Genomic DNA, 21,145 nt, shown 5'->3' on the forward strand with positions numbered 1-21,145 from the left:
CACACACACACACACACACACATAACAGTATCAATTTTCCCTCCAAAATCTTCCTCTGTTCCCCCCTCAATGCTCACTCCACTTTTCTAACCCTAACCCTCCACCACCAATCTCTCTTCTTCTCCTGTAGTCAAGAAAGCATTTTTTTAATTAATTCCTTTTTGCTCTAGTTTGATCAGGTTCTCAGGCAACTTTGTTTTTATTGCTTGTTAAAAAAAAATCACACACTGATATTTCCAGGGTTTTAAAAAGGTGGGATTTTTTTTTTTGCAGATGAATTAAAATGGGTTCTCTTGGAGACGATGACGATGGTGAAATTAAAGCAGGGAGAGAAGACCCAAATGCCAATTTCGCCCCTTCTTATACCCAACCCTTTGATTCTCAATTTTTGCCCTCTCCATTGCCTGGTAATTCTTCGATTCTTTTTTATATTCACCATAAAGTTCTGTTCTTTTCTTTGTAATTTTTTAATTGACCTAGTTAAGATTTTTTGTAAGTTAATCTAGAGAAGTCCGGCCCTGGTTGTTGCCGCCTGACTGTGATTTTTTTAGCCTCTATAGCGACCAAACAATTTTGTACTTTAACCAAATTTACAATTAGGAAAGATTTTATTGAATTAGAAGTGTCGAAGATCTGTTGTCATAATACAGTTGTTCTCGGGAAAGAATATCTCGAATCAAATTTGTTCGTGATTTTTTTTAATCAATGGAAAAAAAAGAACTACTGTATAAGGATCGATGATCACTAGCACGATTGACATGTCACAATTGTTGCTGGGAAATAATTGAAATCTGTGCATTATCTGGTGTAGTCGATGACTGTTACATGGAAATTTTAAAGTTTGATCACTGTTTATGTATTTGTGTATATTTAGCATGATTCAACCACATGAGAGCATATAAGCGCAGCCTGTGTCGCGTGTGTTAGTAGTGTTATGAGTTCTTGCTTTTTTTAGAAGTAATATGTAGTTATTTACAGACAAGTTTTTATGAATAGTTGTTGAAGATTCAATATTGATTTAGTTTTATTTTTTGTTTTTATTATATGATATTTAGGTGAAAAAGGTGAGGATGCCAATGAGCTGCAATTTTTACAAAGTACTATGCTTTTTGAGGATACTGTTAGAGTTGAAGATGCATTTGAGACCCAAGTAGTGGATCTTGGTGGTGAAACACAAGCGTTGGATGACCTCGATTGGTTTCAGAATGTGGACACCCAATTGATAGATGAGATCATTGATAGTGATGGTGAAGGAACAGATAGAACTGAAGTTTTGGATGATGGTAATGAGCTCTCTGATGATGAATCTGGAAGAAGAGGCAAATGTGAATCATTGGATGGGGAGAAGATTCAAGACACCTCTCTTTCCAAACATGGTGAGAAGGGATTGGTGGAGCAGTCTGATGCTTTGACCGATGAACAGCATTTATCAGGTGAGTTTTTCTGATTCTGATCATGGAAAATAGCTGATTTGATTCATGAGGGGGTGAAATCTTTTCTCTAGTGGTTGGACATATAAAGCTTCCATAAATTTGCACTTTTAAATTTAAAATTCCCCTAGTCCTTCTGACATGTCTCTTTAGCATTATGATTCTAAGGCCTTAAATGAAGGATTGACTAGGAAACAAAAGGGGAATATCTAGTGGCACAACTGTACACAGCTTATTTGATATTCAGCACCCTATCTGGAGTGAAAGATCACTCTTTAATGGGGCTTACTCATGAAAATGTAAAAACCGAATTAAAAAATATACACTTATTCTTTCTGTACGTAACTATGTACTAATGGTTTCGAAATCTAAGACTAGCACTTCATCCATGTCTTTACCATTACATGTTTCTAGTTCAACACTAGTATTTCTCTCAGATCAGAACCAAAATCAGTGTTCTCTCATGATATTTTTTCCTTGTCATTCATGATAATTAGTATATATCACATGAAATCTTCCTAAGCATATACTAAATTGTTCCAAAGGATAACTTATGTTAACCAAATGAATTGTGAGTATGAAATTCTATTTTCTTCAATTGAATATTTTAAGTGAGCCATATTGGTAATTGAACATAAAAAAAATACTAAAGATCCGCACCAGATGACTACCAATGATGGCAAGCAATACATTTTAATAATTTACTCTTAAGAAAATTGAAATTTTATGTTGGGCAAGTTGTGCAATATATGATGCGCTTCTTGTTATAATTACAATATTTTTCTGGTTTTACCTTTACTAATATTTCTCCATCTTGCTCCCAGGATCTGCCCTGAAGTATACTTCAGTTCGTGTAGAGTCCTTGCGGGTCTCTGGTATAGCAGCTCGCAGTAGTGCTTCAAATGGAACCAACAACAGTGACTCATGTTCTCTTGTGACTGATGGTCAGATTTCAGAACAATTTACTGTTAACACTAACAGGTCAAAAACAAAAATTCCAGAGGAAGTTGTTTGGAGGCATGATATGTGGAGATCTGATGATGAAGTGAAGGAATTTAGTAATGGAAGCAGGTGTAATATTGGTTGTTCTGCAATGAGAAAACTCTTCGCTGAGAATTCCTTTATTGAAACCAAAGGACATTTTGTAGGAGGAAAAGAGGTCCCCATTTGTGATGATGGGGTGGCAGGGTTAAGCTATATTGATTCCCAAGAACCAGGAGATTTGTCACAAGCCGATGCGCTTTTATGTGTGCAAAAGTTAATTGAAGAGAGCAAGGTATTGTTTGATGAAGTTGACCTGGGGAAAATTGACAGGAGAAAGTCAAGTCACATTTCAGCTGCGAAGGGGGTTCAAAGTTTGGCCAAGAAAACCACTGATGGAGGCACCAAGGGAAAAAGCAGGATTTTTGACTGGGATGACGGACTCGAGGACGAGGGAGGAGGAGATATTTTCCGCCGAAGAAAGGAAATGTTTTTTGGTACTGCAAACCTTGGGAAGAGATCCTTTATGAAACCCTCAAAATCCAAAGGAAATCAGTTGGGTGTATGCAGGGACAACGAGGGAAAATCAAATGTCCAGAATGTAATAGAGGTTCACTCTGAGTCAAAAATAGATTTGTGTAGTCTAAGAGCTAATAAGAAGATGATGCAAGAAACTGAAACGAATGTTAGTAGGAATCTTTTTAATAAGTTTGATGAACAACCTGAAGCGGATGCATCAGCAGGACAGTTGGAAGCTCTTACTAGGAAGGAGGTTCCAGAAATGCTAGATATAGGTTTGGACACTCAAATGGCTGCTGAAGCTATGGAAGCGTTATTCCATGGGGAGGGCATTGCTTATGATGCTACTAATGATGGCCAGCAGATTCCAGCAGTTAATTCCAAGGATCTTATGGAAGGATCACTGAGAAGTAAGGCTAAGAAGAGCATCCATTCAAAGCAACATTCTCTTAGCAACAATGAGGATATTGGAGTTACCACACATCAATCGAAGAAAACATTGAAGATTAGTGCTAAACTAGGTAAACAATCTTTAACTCCATCACAAAAATGTCCTGAAAATGTCAGAAAGCAGTGTGATAAGGATGTAGTAATGACTAGAAGTAAGAGGGCCAGGTCAGATGCTGGACTTGATGAGTTGGATAGATGTAATGGAACTGCTTCAAGGGGTCATCGCTCAGTTAAGAAACAAGATTTACCAGTGGAGCTTGCTACTTCAACACCAGTCGCTCACCGGACCAGGCAGTCATTGGCAGTTTCTAAATTGAAAAGTGCTGAGAATGTGTCCATTGATAATAGAGAAAAACCCAACAGCCAGGTTGAGTTGGGTGGTCGTGAGTGGCATAAAGCTGGTGTGGTAGATGTTGAGGCATCTGAAGTGTTGAATGCTAAAGGGAACTCATCAGGATTGGGTTCTAGTCAACCCGGAGAACCTAAAACTTCCAAATCAAGATTGCTAGCTACAGACAATTATATCAGTTTTCCCAGAAGAAAAAGATCTCGTCAAAACTTGTCAGGTCAGCTTGATGATCCCCATAACTTACATGCTCAATCCAAACCATCTTGTCAGCCAGGAATTAGCACTGATTTAAACATGAAGAAGAAAACCAGATCATCCATATCTGTTTGCCCAGATTTGTCACCTCAACATGTTCATAAACCAGGCATAGATGGCACTACTTGTAATTATAATTCTGTTGATATGAATGGGAAGATGTCTAACAATCTAATGGGAGTGGGTGCTTCAGTAAAATCCTCTCACAGAAGAAGCAATGCAGATTCCTCACCATCAGCTGCAAATGAAGTGAATGTGCCAAGTTCAGATAATTTGTCAAGGGAGAAAACAAAATCTTACGAATCAGCATGTGCTTCTCCTGGTATCTGTATGACGCCTGTGAATGCTGCATCACCTGTTTGTATGGGCAGTGAATATAAGCAATCATGCAGGAAGAACCTGTCAAGAGCATGCCTTGTGAAAGAAATGAGTAGTCTATGTGCTGCATGGACAGGACCTATTTCTGAACCAAAAGATACAAGGAAGAGAAGAGATTTGTCTGATGTTCGAGTCCTTTTCAGCCATCACCTGGATGAGGACATACTTAAGCAGCAGCGAAAGGTAGTCCTTTGGATTTCATGAGCTCCTTTTCATAAAGTGCTAGGCTGGTTTAACTAGATAGTACCTGTTTATATTGTCTCACAGATAGCAGATCGACTTAAAGTTTCAATAGCTTCCTCCATTACAGATGCGACACACTTTGTTACTGATAAATTTGTGCGGACAAGGAATATGTTGGAAGCTATTGCTTCTGGAAAACCAGTGGTCACACATTTATGGCTTGAGAATGTTGGACAAGCTAACTATTACATTGACGAGCAAAAGTACATAGTAAGAGACTCAAAAAAGGAAAAGGAGTTCGGCTTTAACTTAGCAGTTTCATTGGCACATGCGCGCCAGCATCCGCTTTTACAAGTAAGTGTTTTATTATGTTCAAGGCATTCTGATGATTAATATGTGGGGTGATGAGTGTCTAAGTGCAAATTTAAACCCTTAAAATTAATGAGTTGTATTACATGCAACACACAAGTCAAATGGTCTTTATTCAAAGTTGTAATGGGGTTGTGGTTAAGATGGGGTGAAAGAAAGGTAAATAAAAGGTTAATAACCAGAGAATCTAGTATAGCATATAAATGATGAAATCAACAGCATATAATCATCAAAGCACATGAATTCTTTATCATGAAATCACAATTACTTAGCTTTCGAATTTAACTTTCGACAATATATTCTCATTAAGAGAATATTATTTTCTTTAATTTTTTCTATCACCATTTTGTTTCTGTTTATTTCTGTTTCTATATTTGTTTTTTAATTGATTCAGATCATGCTCAAATTCAACACAAAACTTCATCACATAATCTTTTTTCTTTTCAAAATTTTGAACCATAAACCTATATAAACATCACATATGTTTTACTAGTCTTTGGCCAGGGAATAGGAAACATGTGAAAAGTTAAGGCTTATAAAACATATGCAAAGCAAAGAAAGATAAATAAGCTTAACACGACTCATTAATAGATAACATGCTTTATATTGGTTTTTTAGGTTCACAATGGTTAAATTCCAGCATGTCCTTATCATGTTCATACACACACACATGTAATGTGAATGTAGTCTCTACAAGATATTAAGCACGTTTTGGAAATACATAACCTTTGAATGAATAACACATAAAATAATCATGTTAGAGGCTCAAAAGCTCACAGAAGATAAAATCATATACTAAGTCAGCATGACATACTTTTAAAGTCAATTCCTAAATCGTTTAAGCTTCAAATATTACAAGTAAACCTATTCATTTAGTTTATACCTTCGAATCCATAATACACATATTCTCATCAACCACGGGGAAATCAAAAGATAAAATTAATCACTTAGGGTTTGAAACAAAAATCTAATAGAACTTTTTTTATTTTAAAAACAAGTACTAATATCCAAAGTAAAGTAAATCGCACATGCAGAGAAAACACCCAATAAGCACATTTATTTATTGTCTTTGGCTCGACTCCATGTTTATGTCTAAGGCTTGGCCAAATTAACCTCCACCACAATACCTACCATAAAACCTTCATAAAAAGATTTCAAATGTTGCCCCTTCACTTTGATCACCTTTTCTAAACTTTGAATTTCGATTGCACCATGATTAAAGATGTTTGTAACTATAAATGATCCAATCGAACGAAAACACAAATTATTAAGAAAGAGCTTCAAACTTGAATGAAAGAGAACTTTTTTATCAAACATAACATTTCCATTCTTTGCCACAAATTTGCATAGAAACAATGCTATTTTTTAAAGTAGCTCTAGATATGGTTTGAAGAGTACATGGAGGTCCAGTCTGACAGATTGCCCTAACCAATCCTAATCCCACTAGGATTCATTGTTCAAGTTGGATTTCTAATGCAATTAGAATTTGAACTTCTTAGCTCCAATGACTTGTTTCAATTTGCTCTTTTTAGTTCTTTGTTTGAAATTATGCTAAAAATGTTTCATTTAGCTTTTTTTTACGTTGTGTTTTCATAGCACTATTAAGCACAAAACAAGTTAAGTAAGCTATTGAAAGATGTAAAATATGAATAAAAGACTAAGAATAAAGTACTGAAAAGATAGAATAATATGAATGTATCATGGGGTGAGGTGAATATGAAGTCCATCAAGAAGCATGATGGCTGGACTTAGTCAACCCACCATCTTTTGCTTTATTTCGTTATATTGGTTAGGGTTGTCCTCTACTGTTTGTTAAAGTAACGTTTTCTGCAGGGTCGAAGAGTTTTGATCACTCCTAAGACAAAGCCGGGCAAAGAAATAATTTCCAGTTTGGTCAAAGCAGTTCGTGGCCAGGTATACTGGTTTCATGATAACTTAGACGCATTATTATCGTGGTTGGATAAACTTTCTGATTATACTTCCATAATTCTTTGACTAGACTGTGTTTTTTTAAACTTAATTTACTATTAGTGAGTGCCACAGACGGTTTAACAAAGATTTGGATTAATATTTCCTTCGGATACTCTATTAGACATGCGCACCCACACATGGCTTGCGCACCCATCAGTTTCCTTCGTCTTTTTTATGAACATCTTTTTTATATGGCTTGCACACCCATCATGTTTCACACTGAATATGAATATGTGGCTGTTGAAACTTTTGATTACTCCATTAAATTATTCAGATGCTTTCGGCAATTCTTGCTTTATAATGATATTTGTTGAATTGCTTATCAGGCAGTGGAGAGAGTTGGCAGATCCACTCTAAAGGATGATGTAGTCCCAGATGATCTGTTAATTTTGTCTTGCGAAGAAGATTATGAAGTCTGCGTACCTTTCCTTGAAAAAGGTTTGAATACTTGTTCTTTATTTTGGTTCATCTCTTCACGTGATCCATAAAATTCTAACCAATAAGAATTCGCACTGTTACTTTATACTTTCAGGGGCTGCTGTCTACAGTTCAGAGCTGCTGCTGAATGGAATTGTTACTCAGAAGCTGGAATATGAAAGGTCGGTTGCATTGTTTTAAGGGAGGATTAACTTTGCTATGAGTAAATGAAATTGAATCTTCTGGTCAGTTGGTGGGCCTCCTGTGTGTTGGCTTGTCCATGCGTGTCGGGATGCATGTGGACGATTTTTCTTACTAGTTAACTGTTCACTGTTCTTTATTGGCTTAAGAATATGTTGAATTCAAAGTTCAACCGGTTTTTATGTGGCATATTCATGGATGGAATCATAAGGATCTTACATCAATGGCAGATCAAAAGGCATTTGAATACTTTTTAAAACTGACTGGCTCTTCTTAATGACAGGCACCGGCTCTTTGCAGACACTGTCAAGAGAACTCGTTCTACGGTATGGATGAAAAAAGATGGCCACAATTTCGTTCCCGTGACAAAGCGTAGATAGTTTTTCTTCTTCCTGGCACCTTTGTACATTTTTGCATAATGCATGTAGTGAATCTGTTAGGCTTTCTTCCCTGTAGAAATATTTTGACGGTGCTACAGCAGCACCAGAATGTAAGATTTATTCTGAACTCACAATCTTTGTTTTAGATACTTGATAGAGCTAGTCATATTTATTTAAGGAACATAAGATCTGTATGAACGATTATGGGGCCTTCGCTCGTTCTTTAATGGCAGAGATGTTTACTCTTTTGATTTGATTTTTCTTGTACAAATGCATCTTTGGGGTTGTTTTTAGCGTCTGACCACCTGAGCTGCCTATAACAGGTCTTGATAAAAAAATAAAATAAAATAAAAAATGGATGCCTTTTCTCCAGAGAAGAACTACTAGGGTTATCTTAGAGTAGAGCTTTGTGGTTTGGTTCTTGAGAGGAAAAAGGAAGAAAACTGAGGAAAAAATAAACAAGCATGAATTAAAGTTTGTGCACGGTCCTAAACAGAAGAAACCTCAACCTAGTTAGAAATTGGATACCAATTGAATTGACAAAACCTTGAAATTCTCAAGTTTCCAATGACTTAGATTTAGCAAATTTACCTGATTTGCATTCTGCAGTTTGTGTTAACAAGTCTTAATCCTTTTCAAATCGAGCAATGAGTTGCTATAAAAAAATACACTGTTATCCATTGCACAATAAAGAAATGAGCTGGACAAAGGGAGGTAATATTATGCAGGAGAATTTCATTTACAACATACCATGAAATTGTTTTACTACTTAGTTTCCAAGTTAACTGGGTGGGGATAAACAACAACATATCTATCGCAAACATAATATGCTAGACCTCATTTCACTTTGATAATCACTCATACTGGATTCGAGTTTGGGTTCGAGTTGTGGTTCTGGCCAACCTGAACTCGCCAAGCAAAATATTGAATGTACAACGAGTTGATGCTCATAGCTATCCCGAAACCCAAAACTGATGAAAGTAGTATTGCATAAATGGCCTTCACATGAAGCTGCAACAACATTTTTCAGATGATTTAATCAGCAGAATTCCAGGCTTCAAGTCAAAATGAATCAAGATCCAAATTGATAGCAAATCTGGGCTCTGGAGTTGTGATGAGTTTTTTAACTTGATATGGTACAGTAAAAGGAATTCAGATTGTTACATGTTATCTCATAATTACCATTCTGGTGCAGCAATTTACCAAAATTATTTCTTTTTTTCCCCCACCATTTCCATGCAGCTTGCTTTGGTGTTTTTCCGCACCTCCAAGGCTCAACAGCTTACAACCAATGCCTTTCATCCGCCTTAAAGTTTACAGCTAATCCTTTATTTTTTCTGGCCTTGGTTATTAGTTTCCGAAACCTGAAAGAACTAAAGTTTTGCCTTCTTTTCTAGCTAGGGAACCTTCAACTCAGGGCACTTCACAACGTTTAGGAGGCCAAAGCATGCAATAGAGATGAGAATTAAGTTTTGGCTCAAACAAAACTATCATATCCCTCAATAACCTAATGAGTAGGGAACAAGCAAAGGAATGTCAAGGAAGAGAACATGAAAGAGACATATTCAGACCTCAAGCTGTGGGTATCAAAACTTGTATTCCAATAAAAGAGAAGATCTCAGACCACATGGTATGTGATCATCACTTGCAGAAGTTATTAAAGTTAACAAAATAACCAGAATACCAAAGAAGATTGTTAACCTAAATTATGATAGCTTTTGATGAAGATTTTTGTTCCTAGAATGAACTCATCTTGTAGTTATCTTAAATCCTTAATTAAAGTCTGTCTTCGTTAATTCATCCAGCATAACCAGTGCCTTTAACCATGATTATCTTTGCAACTTCACAGTTAATTTATTATAGTACCATATTCAATTCACTAGGCAGCACTTAATTTATTATGTTAAATTGTTTTAAGGAGGGGGATAGAAAATAAGACACATTACTCACCATATTGTAGAATAGGTGGACAGTAATGGCCACAAACGCAAACTCAAGTGCAGCATATGTCCATATATACTCTCTGATTGCTGCAAGCCATGCAAGCATTTAGCATGAAAACTCCAATTAAATTTTTTTTTTTTGTAAAATCCAAAGATCAGAATATACCTAGAATGACAGCAAAGATAGATGACAAAAGGCCCAACGTGAATGCAAATGGTGCAGCAACTATAATTGCTTGAGTCTTCATGTCATGAATCTACAAAATTTTAGTACACAGGATTAGCATTTCAGCTCTAAATATTAATGAATAATTAAGAAAAATTCCAGTCGTGTGCCTTCTCAACATGTTCCATACAATATCACAGTTACGAGATCATACAAATTGAGGGGACCTTAGTCAACAGTCGCATTTGTTTTGACAGCATAGTATCACAACAAACCCAACCCCACTAAACGAACCTAAGCAGGCATGTATACAGTAGAACTCATCAGAACAAGACAGTTTAAAACTCTAGCTTTCACAAAAATCAAAATTTGTTAATGCTACTTTTTGTATAACAGCAAAACAACATACCAATAATTGCTCCAAGAAGAAGAAATAGCATATGGTGCTAATTAAGACAAGCACAACAAAGTCCTGCCAGGCACTGCATTAAGCACCAAGAAAACTAAAATCAAAATTAGCAGAAAGTGGAAAGGGAAAAATCACAAGTAACTGATTGTGAGTGAAACTCGGAGCAGATGTCTCTCAGCAAAGATGCAATGCATAATGACATCATGGAACCATGATATTAAAGATAAGACAAATAGATGTATGACTATGATGCCAGCTCGCATTACCTTATTGACTGTGACATCTGGTGACTCTGTTCCTGTCTGTTATTTCTATGGGCTGCGCTTGTTACCCGAAGCAAAGTTACCGGTAAGTTCTTAACCTCTAGCCCACATACATCACAGTTCTTGTTTCCTTTGGTGCTAAACCACTTAATTGCACAGTCTTCATGTACAAGTCTGAGGGCACCTTTACAACTGCATTCCATTTTGAGTGTATTCCCTTCTTCACATACATCAAAACAGATCCTACATACAGCTTCCTCTTCAGGAATTTCTTCATCATCGACTTCAGTGGGAATAGGCGTTATTTGATCTGCTTTATTAAGTAGCAAAGTTAATGATATAGTGGGGGGACAACAATGCAAGGATTGCAAGTATAAAGAGTTCATCAGCATTAATCTCTAATATGATGACATGACACTAGACAAACCATTCGATGACAACACCCAAGAACGCAGGGTCCCTGAATCCAAGAAACAGATTGGAAGACACCAGGTTTGAGTAGCACCCAATGGGAACCTGTATAACTTACTGGAATACTTGAATTCTAAATCTTCATTCAACTGACCAACCATCAACCACCCTGCCCCACCCTCTCTAACTGCTTTATCATTTCCTGTCAATAAACCAACTCAATACCAGGAAAAGGGAAATAATGACTTGCACCTACCACCACCATCTTAGATATATATAAGCCATCAACAACCTGAATGCAAATTTTTTCCCCTTCCATAATAGACCTAGAACACTAATTCTCTTCATTAAATGTCTGCAAACTTTTCTTCCTTTTCTCATCACCAAACCCAGATACTAACTTACCATCAAAGAGCCCCTTCAAAAGAAGACCCCATCTCTGTCTTACCTTATTCTTGCAAAAGCCATATGACCAATTTGGGACCAAATTTATCACTTGTTTTTCATCTTATTTTTGTCCAAATTATTGATCATGCTGCCATTGCTGTGACAGGATACATGCAAACTGAATAGATAATTGACTTCAATGCATAAAACCCAAAGCAATAATGGACAGTATCCAATCAGAAGTTACGCAATTCCTAATTCTATGAATAGTTTCTATTAAATATATGACATGTTTGGTTTGATTGAACTGAAAGTAGGACATCACTGAGGGCTACAACATTAAATTCATAATAACATTATGCAATTCCAAATCCTATGAGCTGAAGGAGCAAGTCAGGGAACTTGATCGTGCAATGAGTTGAAGGAACAATAGAAATAAGGAAATGAAGCAACACATGTGCTACTACATACCATTACTGGGATCTGTTAGAACATGCTCATCGCGAGTAGAGAAAGATGCAGATCGTACAATAACAACATTTCGCCAAGGCACAGAGAGGGACCTTGAAACCACAGGATGAGCAGCCCCCTTCTGAACAAAAAAACTCATTCAGTTATTCTCTTCAAGAATTTCCCTAGGTTACTTATCCGTTATAGGGGGATCATATTCCAAACATTATAACTATTTATCTTGAACCAACAATTACTTTGCCCAGGGAATTACTTCTTAGATCATCTCTCAAAAAATCTAAAGGATTTGAATTTAAATTGGAGTTCATAAACCAGGCAGCAGCAAAAACCAAATATAGCTTACTTTTATTTTATGAGATTCACCAGGCATTATTGCTGAAGCAGGCATGGAAACAGAAGGGGACAATTTCGATGCAGGTGTAACAGGAAGAGAAGTGCATCTGTTCCAAGAAAATGCTGACTTGAAGCTGGCCATAATAGGACTATCTGGAGCTGTTTTGTAGTCTGCAGTAAGGAGAGAGCTCCTCTCACCATCAGGAGCAGCAGCTTTTTTCTTCAAGCTGAGAGTCCGCAAGAAGCCTCCTGGTGATCTGCCTTTATATGAATTTTGAGAGTGGAGTAAACCTTTTCCACTATGGCTAGTGCCAAAACCTACATGTCTAGGAGGAATTTGAAGTGAAAGATCCGAGCGCCTTCCACTTGGTTCTGGATTTGAGACTTCATTTGAGGGTTCCACAATTTTGGAATCAGCCTACAAGGAGGAGGACATATTAGATCCCAGTCATTTGATTTACAAGCTTCCAGAAAACACGTCAAACCAAAGCAGAATATACGACACATCTATTACAATGATATGCAAACATTGCAATCACCAGATGGAACAGACACAAACACACAGTTTTTCTTAGTATTACAGACTTGGTCATAGGTCCTTGAGGAAATTCACAGCTTCTTAGATGTCAGGCTTTCTTGGAATGAGTTTTAGGTTTTGTTTAGTCTATAAGGAGTGGGGGAGGAATAGGAAAATTTTAAACAGCTTTCAAAATTAGGTTATCTTTAAGCATTTCCTTTATAAGGGCAAGTGTCATCTTAAAACCTCACTAGTCACAACTAGAAGCACTATCTCTAAAATGCCAAGAAGCAAAAAGCAAATGTTTTCCTCATAATATCCATTGTCAAAAACATTGTAAGCAGTAAATTGTATTGAAAACTGTTCAGAATAACTGGCGAAATAATACTAAGTATCACTGTCTCACTGGCACTTCATCACCAGCAAAGGATCTATTCAGCTTCTGATAGCATAACATACACGAAAGCTTTATATATATCAAAACCTTAATAACAATAAACCTGAAATAACTTTTCTCATCACCCAGAAACACGAATATTACTCCAAATGCTTAACCCCTGCCTTCAATAAGGGAACGAGGCTAAACCCAAAAGCAATAACTAAATTACACCACAATTTATCCAAAATAACCTTATACCCTAATGAAATGTAATAGTTTGTAATTCTATACATGATGTTCTAACTAATCATGGAATAAAAATCTATCAAAATAACGTTTTTCAATTCTAAAAAGAAATATCTGACAAACCAACCAATAATTATACAAAAAATCAAATAAATCTCAGCAGCAAACCTTGTCAACCCCATAAAAAGAGAGAGATCAGCAATAAAGATAATATAAAGATTTTTAAGACCTACCTTTATTTTCGTTTAAGCAAAGCAAAGCAAGGAAAATCACTTTAAAGATAACTATAATTAAAAAAAAGAAGACAGAGTGTAAATTATCTAGATAAAAAAGATGGAAGATTTAATCAGGACCAACCAACCTCTACTGGAGAACCTTCAGCAACTCCATTGTTGAGTACTGCCTGAGTTGCTTGCATTACTGTTTTTCTAATCGACAAATCTCTCAAAAAGATTGTGGAAGAATCTCAAAGGGATATTAAAAAACAATAATAGTAGTAAATCAAAACCATAAATATGGTGACAGGATCAAAAATATCTACCAACAAAGATTGAGAAAGAGAGAATGAAGGAACATATATGTAAGAGAGAGAGAGAGAGAGAGAGAGAGAGAGTGACAGTTGGTGTTTCCAAGTGATTGTGTTGTTAGAAAAAAGAATTAATGGAGAAGAAACATTAGACTGTTTCGATGGCTACGAAGAAGAAGACGAGAGACGTTTGTCTGTTCCTTCCTTCTCTTTCCCGCATTTCAAACCAATCTTCACACTACTCTCATCCTTTTCATTCTTTTGCTACTCGCTCTTACACGAATCACAATTAATGGGCCCGGAGCTTAATAAAAAATGACTTGGATCATGGAATATAATTTTTATTAAAAGGGTACCGTTTTTTTTTTTTTTTTAATCCTTAGTGTTAACTTGACTGATGCTAACATGGGTTTAGCAATTCAACTAAATTTTATTAGGTTAATGTTTTTTTTTTTTTTTTTTACATTTCATAACCATAATATAAAATGTTTTTGTTATTTGAGGGAGGTCATGTTACTTCACAATATCCTAACAAGCAAACTATGGTTATAAAAACTCAAAAAAAGTTTATAATTGATAATAAAAGTAGAGATTAAAAGAAGATGCTACGACTTAAAGATGCAAATGATGATGATGTTGAGTAATTGGTTAAGAGAGGTGTTTGTGGTTAGATGAGCATTGTTTGGAAGAGCAATGAGAGAACATCTTCCATACGAGGTGTCAGGTTTAGAATAAGGTATGTAGTGTGATCATAGATAGTGGGAGTTACATTAAAATGACCAGTATTGATCTAGTGGATAAATTGAATTTACATACTACAAAGTATCATATTCCTTATAAATTACAGTGGTTGAATAATTATGGTGAGATGGAGATGGTTAAGCAGGTTTTAGTTGCGTCTCTATTGAAAAATATTGTGATGAGGTGTTATGTAAATCCGAGAAAAAAAGAAGACTATTAAATTAAAGGAAATAAACTAAACTAAAAAGAAGTGGGGACAAAACAAATACACTTAAAGAAAATGGGGCCTAGATGCAAATAAAAATAATTATAGAGTATAAGTACTCATCTTCTCACAAAAAACAGATCTGCAAATAACGTAAAGAAAGAAAAGAGGGAGTTTTTATATTCATTTTTACAAATCAAGAGAGAAACACCAAAATTTTAGAAACTCATCCAAGATTAAGGGTTATAGGTAGAATAAACACTGGTGAGAAAGGGATTAACAAGAGAAATTGAACAAGAAGAGAAGAGGGGAGGGCCAGCTGTCATTAGAAAGAAAAGGAGGGATCGAAACCTTGATTCGTACCGGGTAAGGTATTCTAAACGTGCTCTTATGAGTCATTTCAAGTCGATTATGAATTGATGCCTGGATGTTAATTTATAGATTTGAGTTCTTAGACTTGAATTGAGGAAAAAGTATGAGTTGCTAAATTAAAGAACTTCATGTGTTGTATGTAAATGGAAAGATTGTCGAATCTGGACAGTTTCGTCTCTTGACTTTCAGAGAGATTTCAGGTAGGAGGATGAAGGAATTAGGATCAGGTTCCTCATAGAAATTGTAGGTTTGGATGATGGCTAACTAATGAAATTGGTTTTGCTCAATTTGGAGTTATAGAACTCCAACTATGGGTCACCAACCGATACTGGGTCATGACAGACCCTATAGGGTAGTAGTTCTGGTTCGTTGATGAGAAATTTTAACTGTCTTAGAGGTAGAACTGGGTTCTCCTTCCTCAGAGAACTTGTAGCCTCATGTCTTAACTTTCCAACAAAATTATTTTCACTTGAATCGGAGTTCTATAACTCTAGATATAGTTAAAAATCTGAGGAGAGGTCGGAGAGTAACAATTCAAAAAATGAGACAGTAACAGTTCACAAAAAAAAGACAGTAACAGTTCAAAAAATAAGACAGTAACAGTTCAATGTCTAGACAGTAACAGTTCAGGATTTAAACAGAAACAATTAATATATATATATATATATATATATATATATATATATATATATTAAGGAATGATAACTGAGGTTGGATAAAGAATGACAATATTAATGAGTGAAATGAGAAAAACGTAAAATATTAAGAAATGACTGAAAGAAAGACTTATTGGTTGTTGGTATGGTTATAATAAAACATATCCTTGGATGAGGAAAATTTATGAGATAAACCTGTGAATTGCAGGAGGGACCACAGACGTGGTGCAGCAGCAGCAGGGGAGCACGAGTAGAGCTTCTATCGCAGGTAGGTGAATCGCACCTATACGTCCTAGTTAATTCCATGATTTATTTATATTACCAATGTGAAATGTGAATTACTGAATGTATGTGTATTCAAGGTGAAAACTTGTTATGTGAATTGCCAATTGATGAAACTATCACTGATAAAAGAAATATGAGAAGTGCGATTTGAGGAGTAAACTAGCATACATTTAGTGTATGTTAGGATCCCGGGTAAGGGGATCACCACGATTGGACTAGCATACATTTAGTGTATGTTAGGATCCTGGGTAAGGGGATCACCATGTATTGGCTAGCATACATTTAGTGTATGTTAGGATCCCGGGTAAAGGGATCACCTTGCATCGACTCCTATGGGGTGATGATGATGATACCGGTGAAATTGGCATCGGTAATGTGATAAGCAAGAATAATCATGGTTGATCTCATAAAGTCTGGAATGAAGGTTGAAAGTGGTAGAGGGAATAGTTGAATAAGGAAGAGATTCTAATAAAAACGAGAAGGGAGAAGCGAATGAACTATGAATGCATTTTTACCCTGTTGAAATTGTTAGATATTCGTGTTGTTATATTTAATGTAACATTCACCTTTCAATAATATGTATTTTGTTTCAGGATCATCACATGCACGACAGGAGTAGACCCTAGCTTATGTTCCCTTCTTGTAATCTAGGTTCTAGGGAGTATACCCTTGTATTTTGTAAACATAAAAATGTTTGTATAACTTAATTTGTATAATTAATGTTTAAACTTGATTGAATGAATTTAACCCTGTAGTTCATATAACCATATTTCATATCTATGTATTTATATATATATATTTTTTATCCATCCATAATGATATTTGTTATATAATGCATATCATAAATATTGTGGTTAATAGGTGTGAGTATAAGTGTGGAATTGAAACCCAGGATGATTGGGTCGGGAATTAAGTTATGAGATGCGAGTTATTAGAAGTGTAAACAGATTTCCATGTCAATAACTTGGGACCTTCCGGCATAGGGGAGACTCCGTCGAAATTTCAGTAGTTTTTAATACGAAGACCATGAATATATATACAAAACAAAAAAAATTTACTCTGTTTTTCGATTGGCATGAGATTGTCGTTTTTATCCCGGAATGGGGGATGTTACATGTTATGTGATGTTGTTTCTATGCATGCGAGTCATTTGTTACTGGGTAGGCCATAACAATATGATCAGAAGGCTTATGCATGGCAAATTCAATAACAAGTACTCGTTTGTAAAAGATAGTAAATATGTAACTCTTACATATTTAACACCTAAACAAGGGTATGAGGATAAAATAAAACTTAAAAAGAGAGTATGGCTTAAAAAGATAGTGAATTGGCTGATACGATCCAAGAATGGGTTGAACAAGAAATTCAAATTCTAGCATAATTGTGTCTAATGTCCAGTTTACACTATCAAACATAACTCTCAATCCAACCGCTAGATAAGGTTGAAATTTAACTAGGAGTTTTTAGACATATCTTTATACACTAGGTTAAAATCTCAAGTCAATCAAAGTTCTACAAGGCATCGTGATATATATCAGAAGATGCAATATGTATTTTATTATTTGTTGCCTTTTGACTTATGGACTTCCTATTTGGAGATGATTCTTTTCCTAATAATAAAAGGATATTCAACAACTAATTTTAAGATTTTTTTTCTAGTTCTACAAGAATCTTTAATGAGTAGCAGTATAGTTTACAAGTGTGGTAAGGATCCCTTCAATGTTCCAAAATCCTTTTCTTATAAGGATTATTGGGCAGATTTTTTCTATCACACAGTTTTACACTAACAAGCATATTTTTTCGATTCAACAGTTGGATTGGGTTGAAATCTTATTAGGCGTTTCAAGAGATCCTATTTTATGTCGTATTAAAATTTTATATCAATCCAACATCAAGAATGTCTTGCGATAAGGTCTAGAAACTACTATGCGAGATTTATATTAGTTTTCTAGTTGATTTATGATTCATTTTCCTATTTTATTTCGAACTCTTTGATTTTTTTTTTCAGAATTGTCTAGTATGTTTTTCACCTATTATAAATATGTTTATTTAGATTGTACTTAGGTTTTTAGCTTTCAGCCATGATGTTTTGAATAACCTTGTGTTTTGCATGATGCAATATTTTTTTTAACCAAAAAAACAATCAAACTTATCAAATTATAATTGACTTTGTGACATTTTTCCTTATACTTCTCATTTGCGAATTGATATTCGTAGGATAAGAGTTCTTATTTCAATAGTGCTGGTGCTTTAGGATAAGTTTTCATTGTGTCACACTCCTATCAAACCTGATGCTTTGGCTTTTCTATTTGTTGTCAATTTTATTGTGGGTTGCATGATCACGTGACTATGAGGTTCACAACATTGGATTCCATGCTAAATAAAGAATATGAAGAGGCGATAACAATGGGACATCTTATTGTTTCTCCATGTTTTGCAAGGACTTCCTAATCTACAAGGCAAGTAACGGGCGACTACCTATGAGAGACAAGTCAACACTATTTCCTTTTATTTCAAGGAGAGTCAAAGGTAGCAATTTAAAGGGAATTATTTCAGCAATTAAAACAAATGGTTTCCTAGCTTATTCAAAACATTAATGGCGACAACACAATCCTATCTCTACTAGGATATTGATTTTAATTATAAGAAGATTTTATGCAAGGAAGATATTGTTTTGGGATGATTTAATTTAATTATGTTGAACTAAATTATGATTTAGGTTTTTGTTGTTCTTTTATTAGTTTTTACGACTTACTAATCTTAGTTTGGGCTATTGGTTTACAACCCAAAATAGGTTTATTAGAGTTATTATATATGGAGCTATATAAGGGTTTTTTTGTTGTAAATTTTGGCAGCCTTTGAATTTGAATGATATTAGTGTTTTGCTTATTGTAACATGTTTTTTTTTTTATTGAATAAAGAACAACTGAACTTATCAAAGTATAATTGATTTTGTAGCATTTTTCCTATACTACAGGTTCCTGATTCTTTATAATCAATGGGTCCAAGTCAATTACAATATCTTTGGTTATCTTTGGGTTAATGTCCTACTTCAAGTATGATTTTTAGCATTTTGAGTTTGTCATTTACTTCGTTGTGAGTTTTTAGATCAATATTCAACGAGATTTGCATCACAAAACTTGGACTTTGATTTTCCAGCCACTATAGGTGGTCAAAATATGAACCAGGAGATGACACACTGTCTGCCAATATGGATGACGTGTTGTCTGCCTTAAAAAAAGGCTAGACACATAGGCATAGGTTCGCAAACGCCCACGAGCTTGGCTTTGCACGCCCTCGAAAGCCTGATCTTATTTCTGTTGAGTCAGGCTTGTGAGCCTAGCCTTCTAGGCATTTTATTAAGGTGGTTTAAAACTTTTATCTTGATGGAAAAGTAGATCAGGGTTTAGAAAAGTTTTTTCTTTTAGTTTTTTTTTACCGAGTAAAAGGGTGTTTTGAAGTTAGAAATCAGTTTAATATGATTTTTATGATGTTTATTAGGGTTTTTTCAATTGAAAAAGGTTGAAAATTTATTTTTAGAATCCAAAAACTTAGACCTTAACTTTCTAATTATCAAAGATGGCTAGAATACAAGCTAGTAGACGATGCACTGTTTACTAATATGGATGACATCTTGTCTACTTTGAAACAAATAAAATAACAAAGGCCAAACACACGAGCTTGGTCTTATTTATATTAGATCAGGTGAGCGAGCCTAGCCCAACCTTTAAGGTTTGGTAACATTGCCTCTTTCTATTTCCTTTTTGTTTTTTTTTTTTAGATTTTGATTAAAATTCACTTTAATTGAAATAATTAAAATCATATTAAAATTATTTTTTGGATTTTCCATGGTTTTTATAGTTGTATTGTTAATTATTATATGCCAAATATGCAAAACAAATTTATTAATGCACTCAAAAAATGATTTTTATTTATTTATTATTGTTAATGAATTGTTGACATAATTTATAACATTAACTAATTTTCCTCATGAATTATTTTGATTTTTTTATATTAAAATTTCATTATAATTTTTTATTTTAAAAAACCGGTGCTTCTAATTACAAAACATGTTTTCATCAAAAACATATATTAAAAAAAACATGATACTAATGAAAGAATATATTCAAACCAAAATAAATACATGAACAATCCCTCTGAAAAAATGTATTTTCGTAGGGATTTAAATCATTGTTTTTTTCTCTTACAAATATCTACTTTAATGATAAAAACAATAATAATAATAAAAAAAACTTGCGGCATCACCACGGTAAATAACAAGTTTTTTTTGTATAAGAAAACATATCAAGAAAAGAAACTGTGTGCCATGTGACAGCTGTCCAAATCAAACAAAGGGTCTTGTAGAAATGCCACCACCTTTTAGTTTGGTACCAAAGCCACCTAATTTATACTTTTTTTCACACCTTTGTCGATTATGATCCAATGGTTTCCCCTGGCGAGTAGCTTCCCTCCGTTACTCGATGGATTGGAGCAAGAAACAAGCACAGGCCCTGGGAAGGTCCGAGCCATAACAAGTAGCCGAAACGAGTGGTTGAGCTTGAATGGGTAGGGTAAAACCCAAAAGATCGAACATGGTTCAATTACATATGCACCTGCCATGAATGCAACCCGCACCTTCCAGGACATGGTCCTTCATGTATTAGTTAAATTGTATTTTAAAATATTTTTTATTTAGAAATATATTAAAATAATATTTTTTTATTTTTTAAAAATTATTTTTGATATCAACATATTAAAATAATTTAAAAACATTAAAAAACATTTAATTTAAAATAAAAAATAAAAAAATTTAAATATTTTTAAAACATAAAAATAAAAACAATCAAGATCATATTCGTCACGTATTAGGTAAGCCTGGTCTGTTTATATCACAACAAGCCAAAGCCTCAGTACAGTCTCAATTCGCATGCATCTACTAAAATCATCACTTG

General features: G+C 34.8%; 2 protein-coding genes across 18 annotated transcripts in view; one reads left to right on the forward strand and one right to left on the reverse strand.

The window, feature by feature from the left end:
* LOC7475918 (uncharacterized) overlaps positions 1 to 21,145 on the forward strand; it is a 27,783-nt gene continuing 6,638 nt past the window's right edge. For 2 of the 5 annotated variants that reach the window (XM_052456822.1, XM_052456823.1), the window contains exons 1-6: positions 1 to 179; positions 274 to 407; positions 1,056 to 1,433; positions 2,255 to 4,545; positions 4,630 to 4,899; positions 6,748 to 6,828. In XM_052456822.1, the coding sequence (XP_052312782.1) occupies positions 284 to 407; positions 1,056 to 1,433; positions 2,255 to 4,545; positions 4,630 to 4,899; positions 6,748 to 6,828 (3,144 nt within the window). In that variant the 5' untranslated portion in view covers positions 1 to 179; positions 274 to 283. Of the gene's footprint in view, positions 180 to 273; positions 408 to 1,055; positions 1,434 to 2,254; positions 4,546 to 4,629; positions 4,900 to 6,747; positions 6,829 to 7,211; positions 7,324 to 7,417; positions 7,485 to 7,786; positions 8,140 to 21,145 lie in introns of those variants that run through there. The other 3 variants (XM_052456821.1, XM_052456820.1, XM_024609467.2) reach the window with 3 other exon arrangements.
* LOC18102274 (uncharacterized) overlaps positions 8,585 to 21,145 on the reverse strand; it is a 25,183-nt gene continuing 12,622 nt past the window's right edge. For 2 of the 13 annotated variants that reach the window (XM_052456833.1, XM_052456824.1), the window contains exons 4-8: positions 10,668 to 10,977; positions 10,402 to 10,474; positions 9,993 to 10,083; positions 9,834 to 9,913; positions 8,585 to 8,894 (exon numbers count right to left, since the gene is read on the reverse strand). In XM_052456833.1, the coding sequence (XP_052312793.1) occupies positions 8,742 to 8,894; positions 9,834 to 9,913; positions 9,993 to 10,083; positions 10,402 to 10,474; positions 10,668 to 10,977 (707 nt within the window). In that variant the 3' untranslated portion in view covers positions 8,585 to 8,741. Of the gene's footprint in view, positions 8,895 to 9,833; positions 9,914 to 9,992; positions 10,084 to 10,401; positions 10,475 to 10,667; positions 10,978 to 11,933; positions 12,055 to 12,276; positions 12,685 to 13,769; positions 14,169 to 21,145 lie in introns of those variants that run through there. The other 11 variants (XM_052456837.1, XM_052456830.1, XM_052456829.1 and 8 more) reach the window with 10 other exon arrangements.

This window comes from Populus trichocarpa, chromosome 10 (assembly GCF_000002775.5).
Source record: "Populus trichocarpa isolate Nisqually-1 chromosome 10, P.trichocarpa_v4.1, whole genome shotgun sequence".
Classification (NCBI taxonomy): domain Eukaryota; kingdom Viridiplantae; phylum Streptophyta; class Magnoliopsida; order Malpighiales; family Salicaceae; genus Populus; species Populus trichocarpa.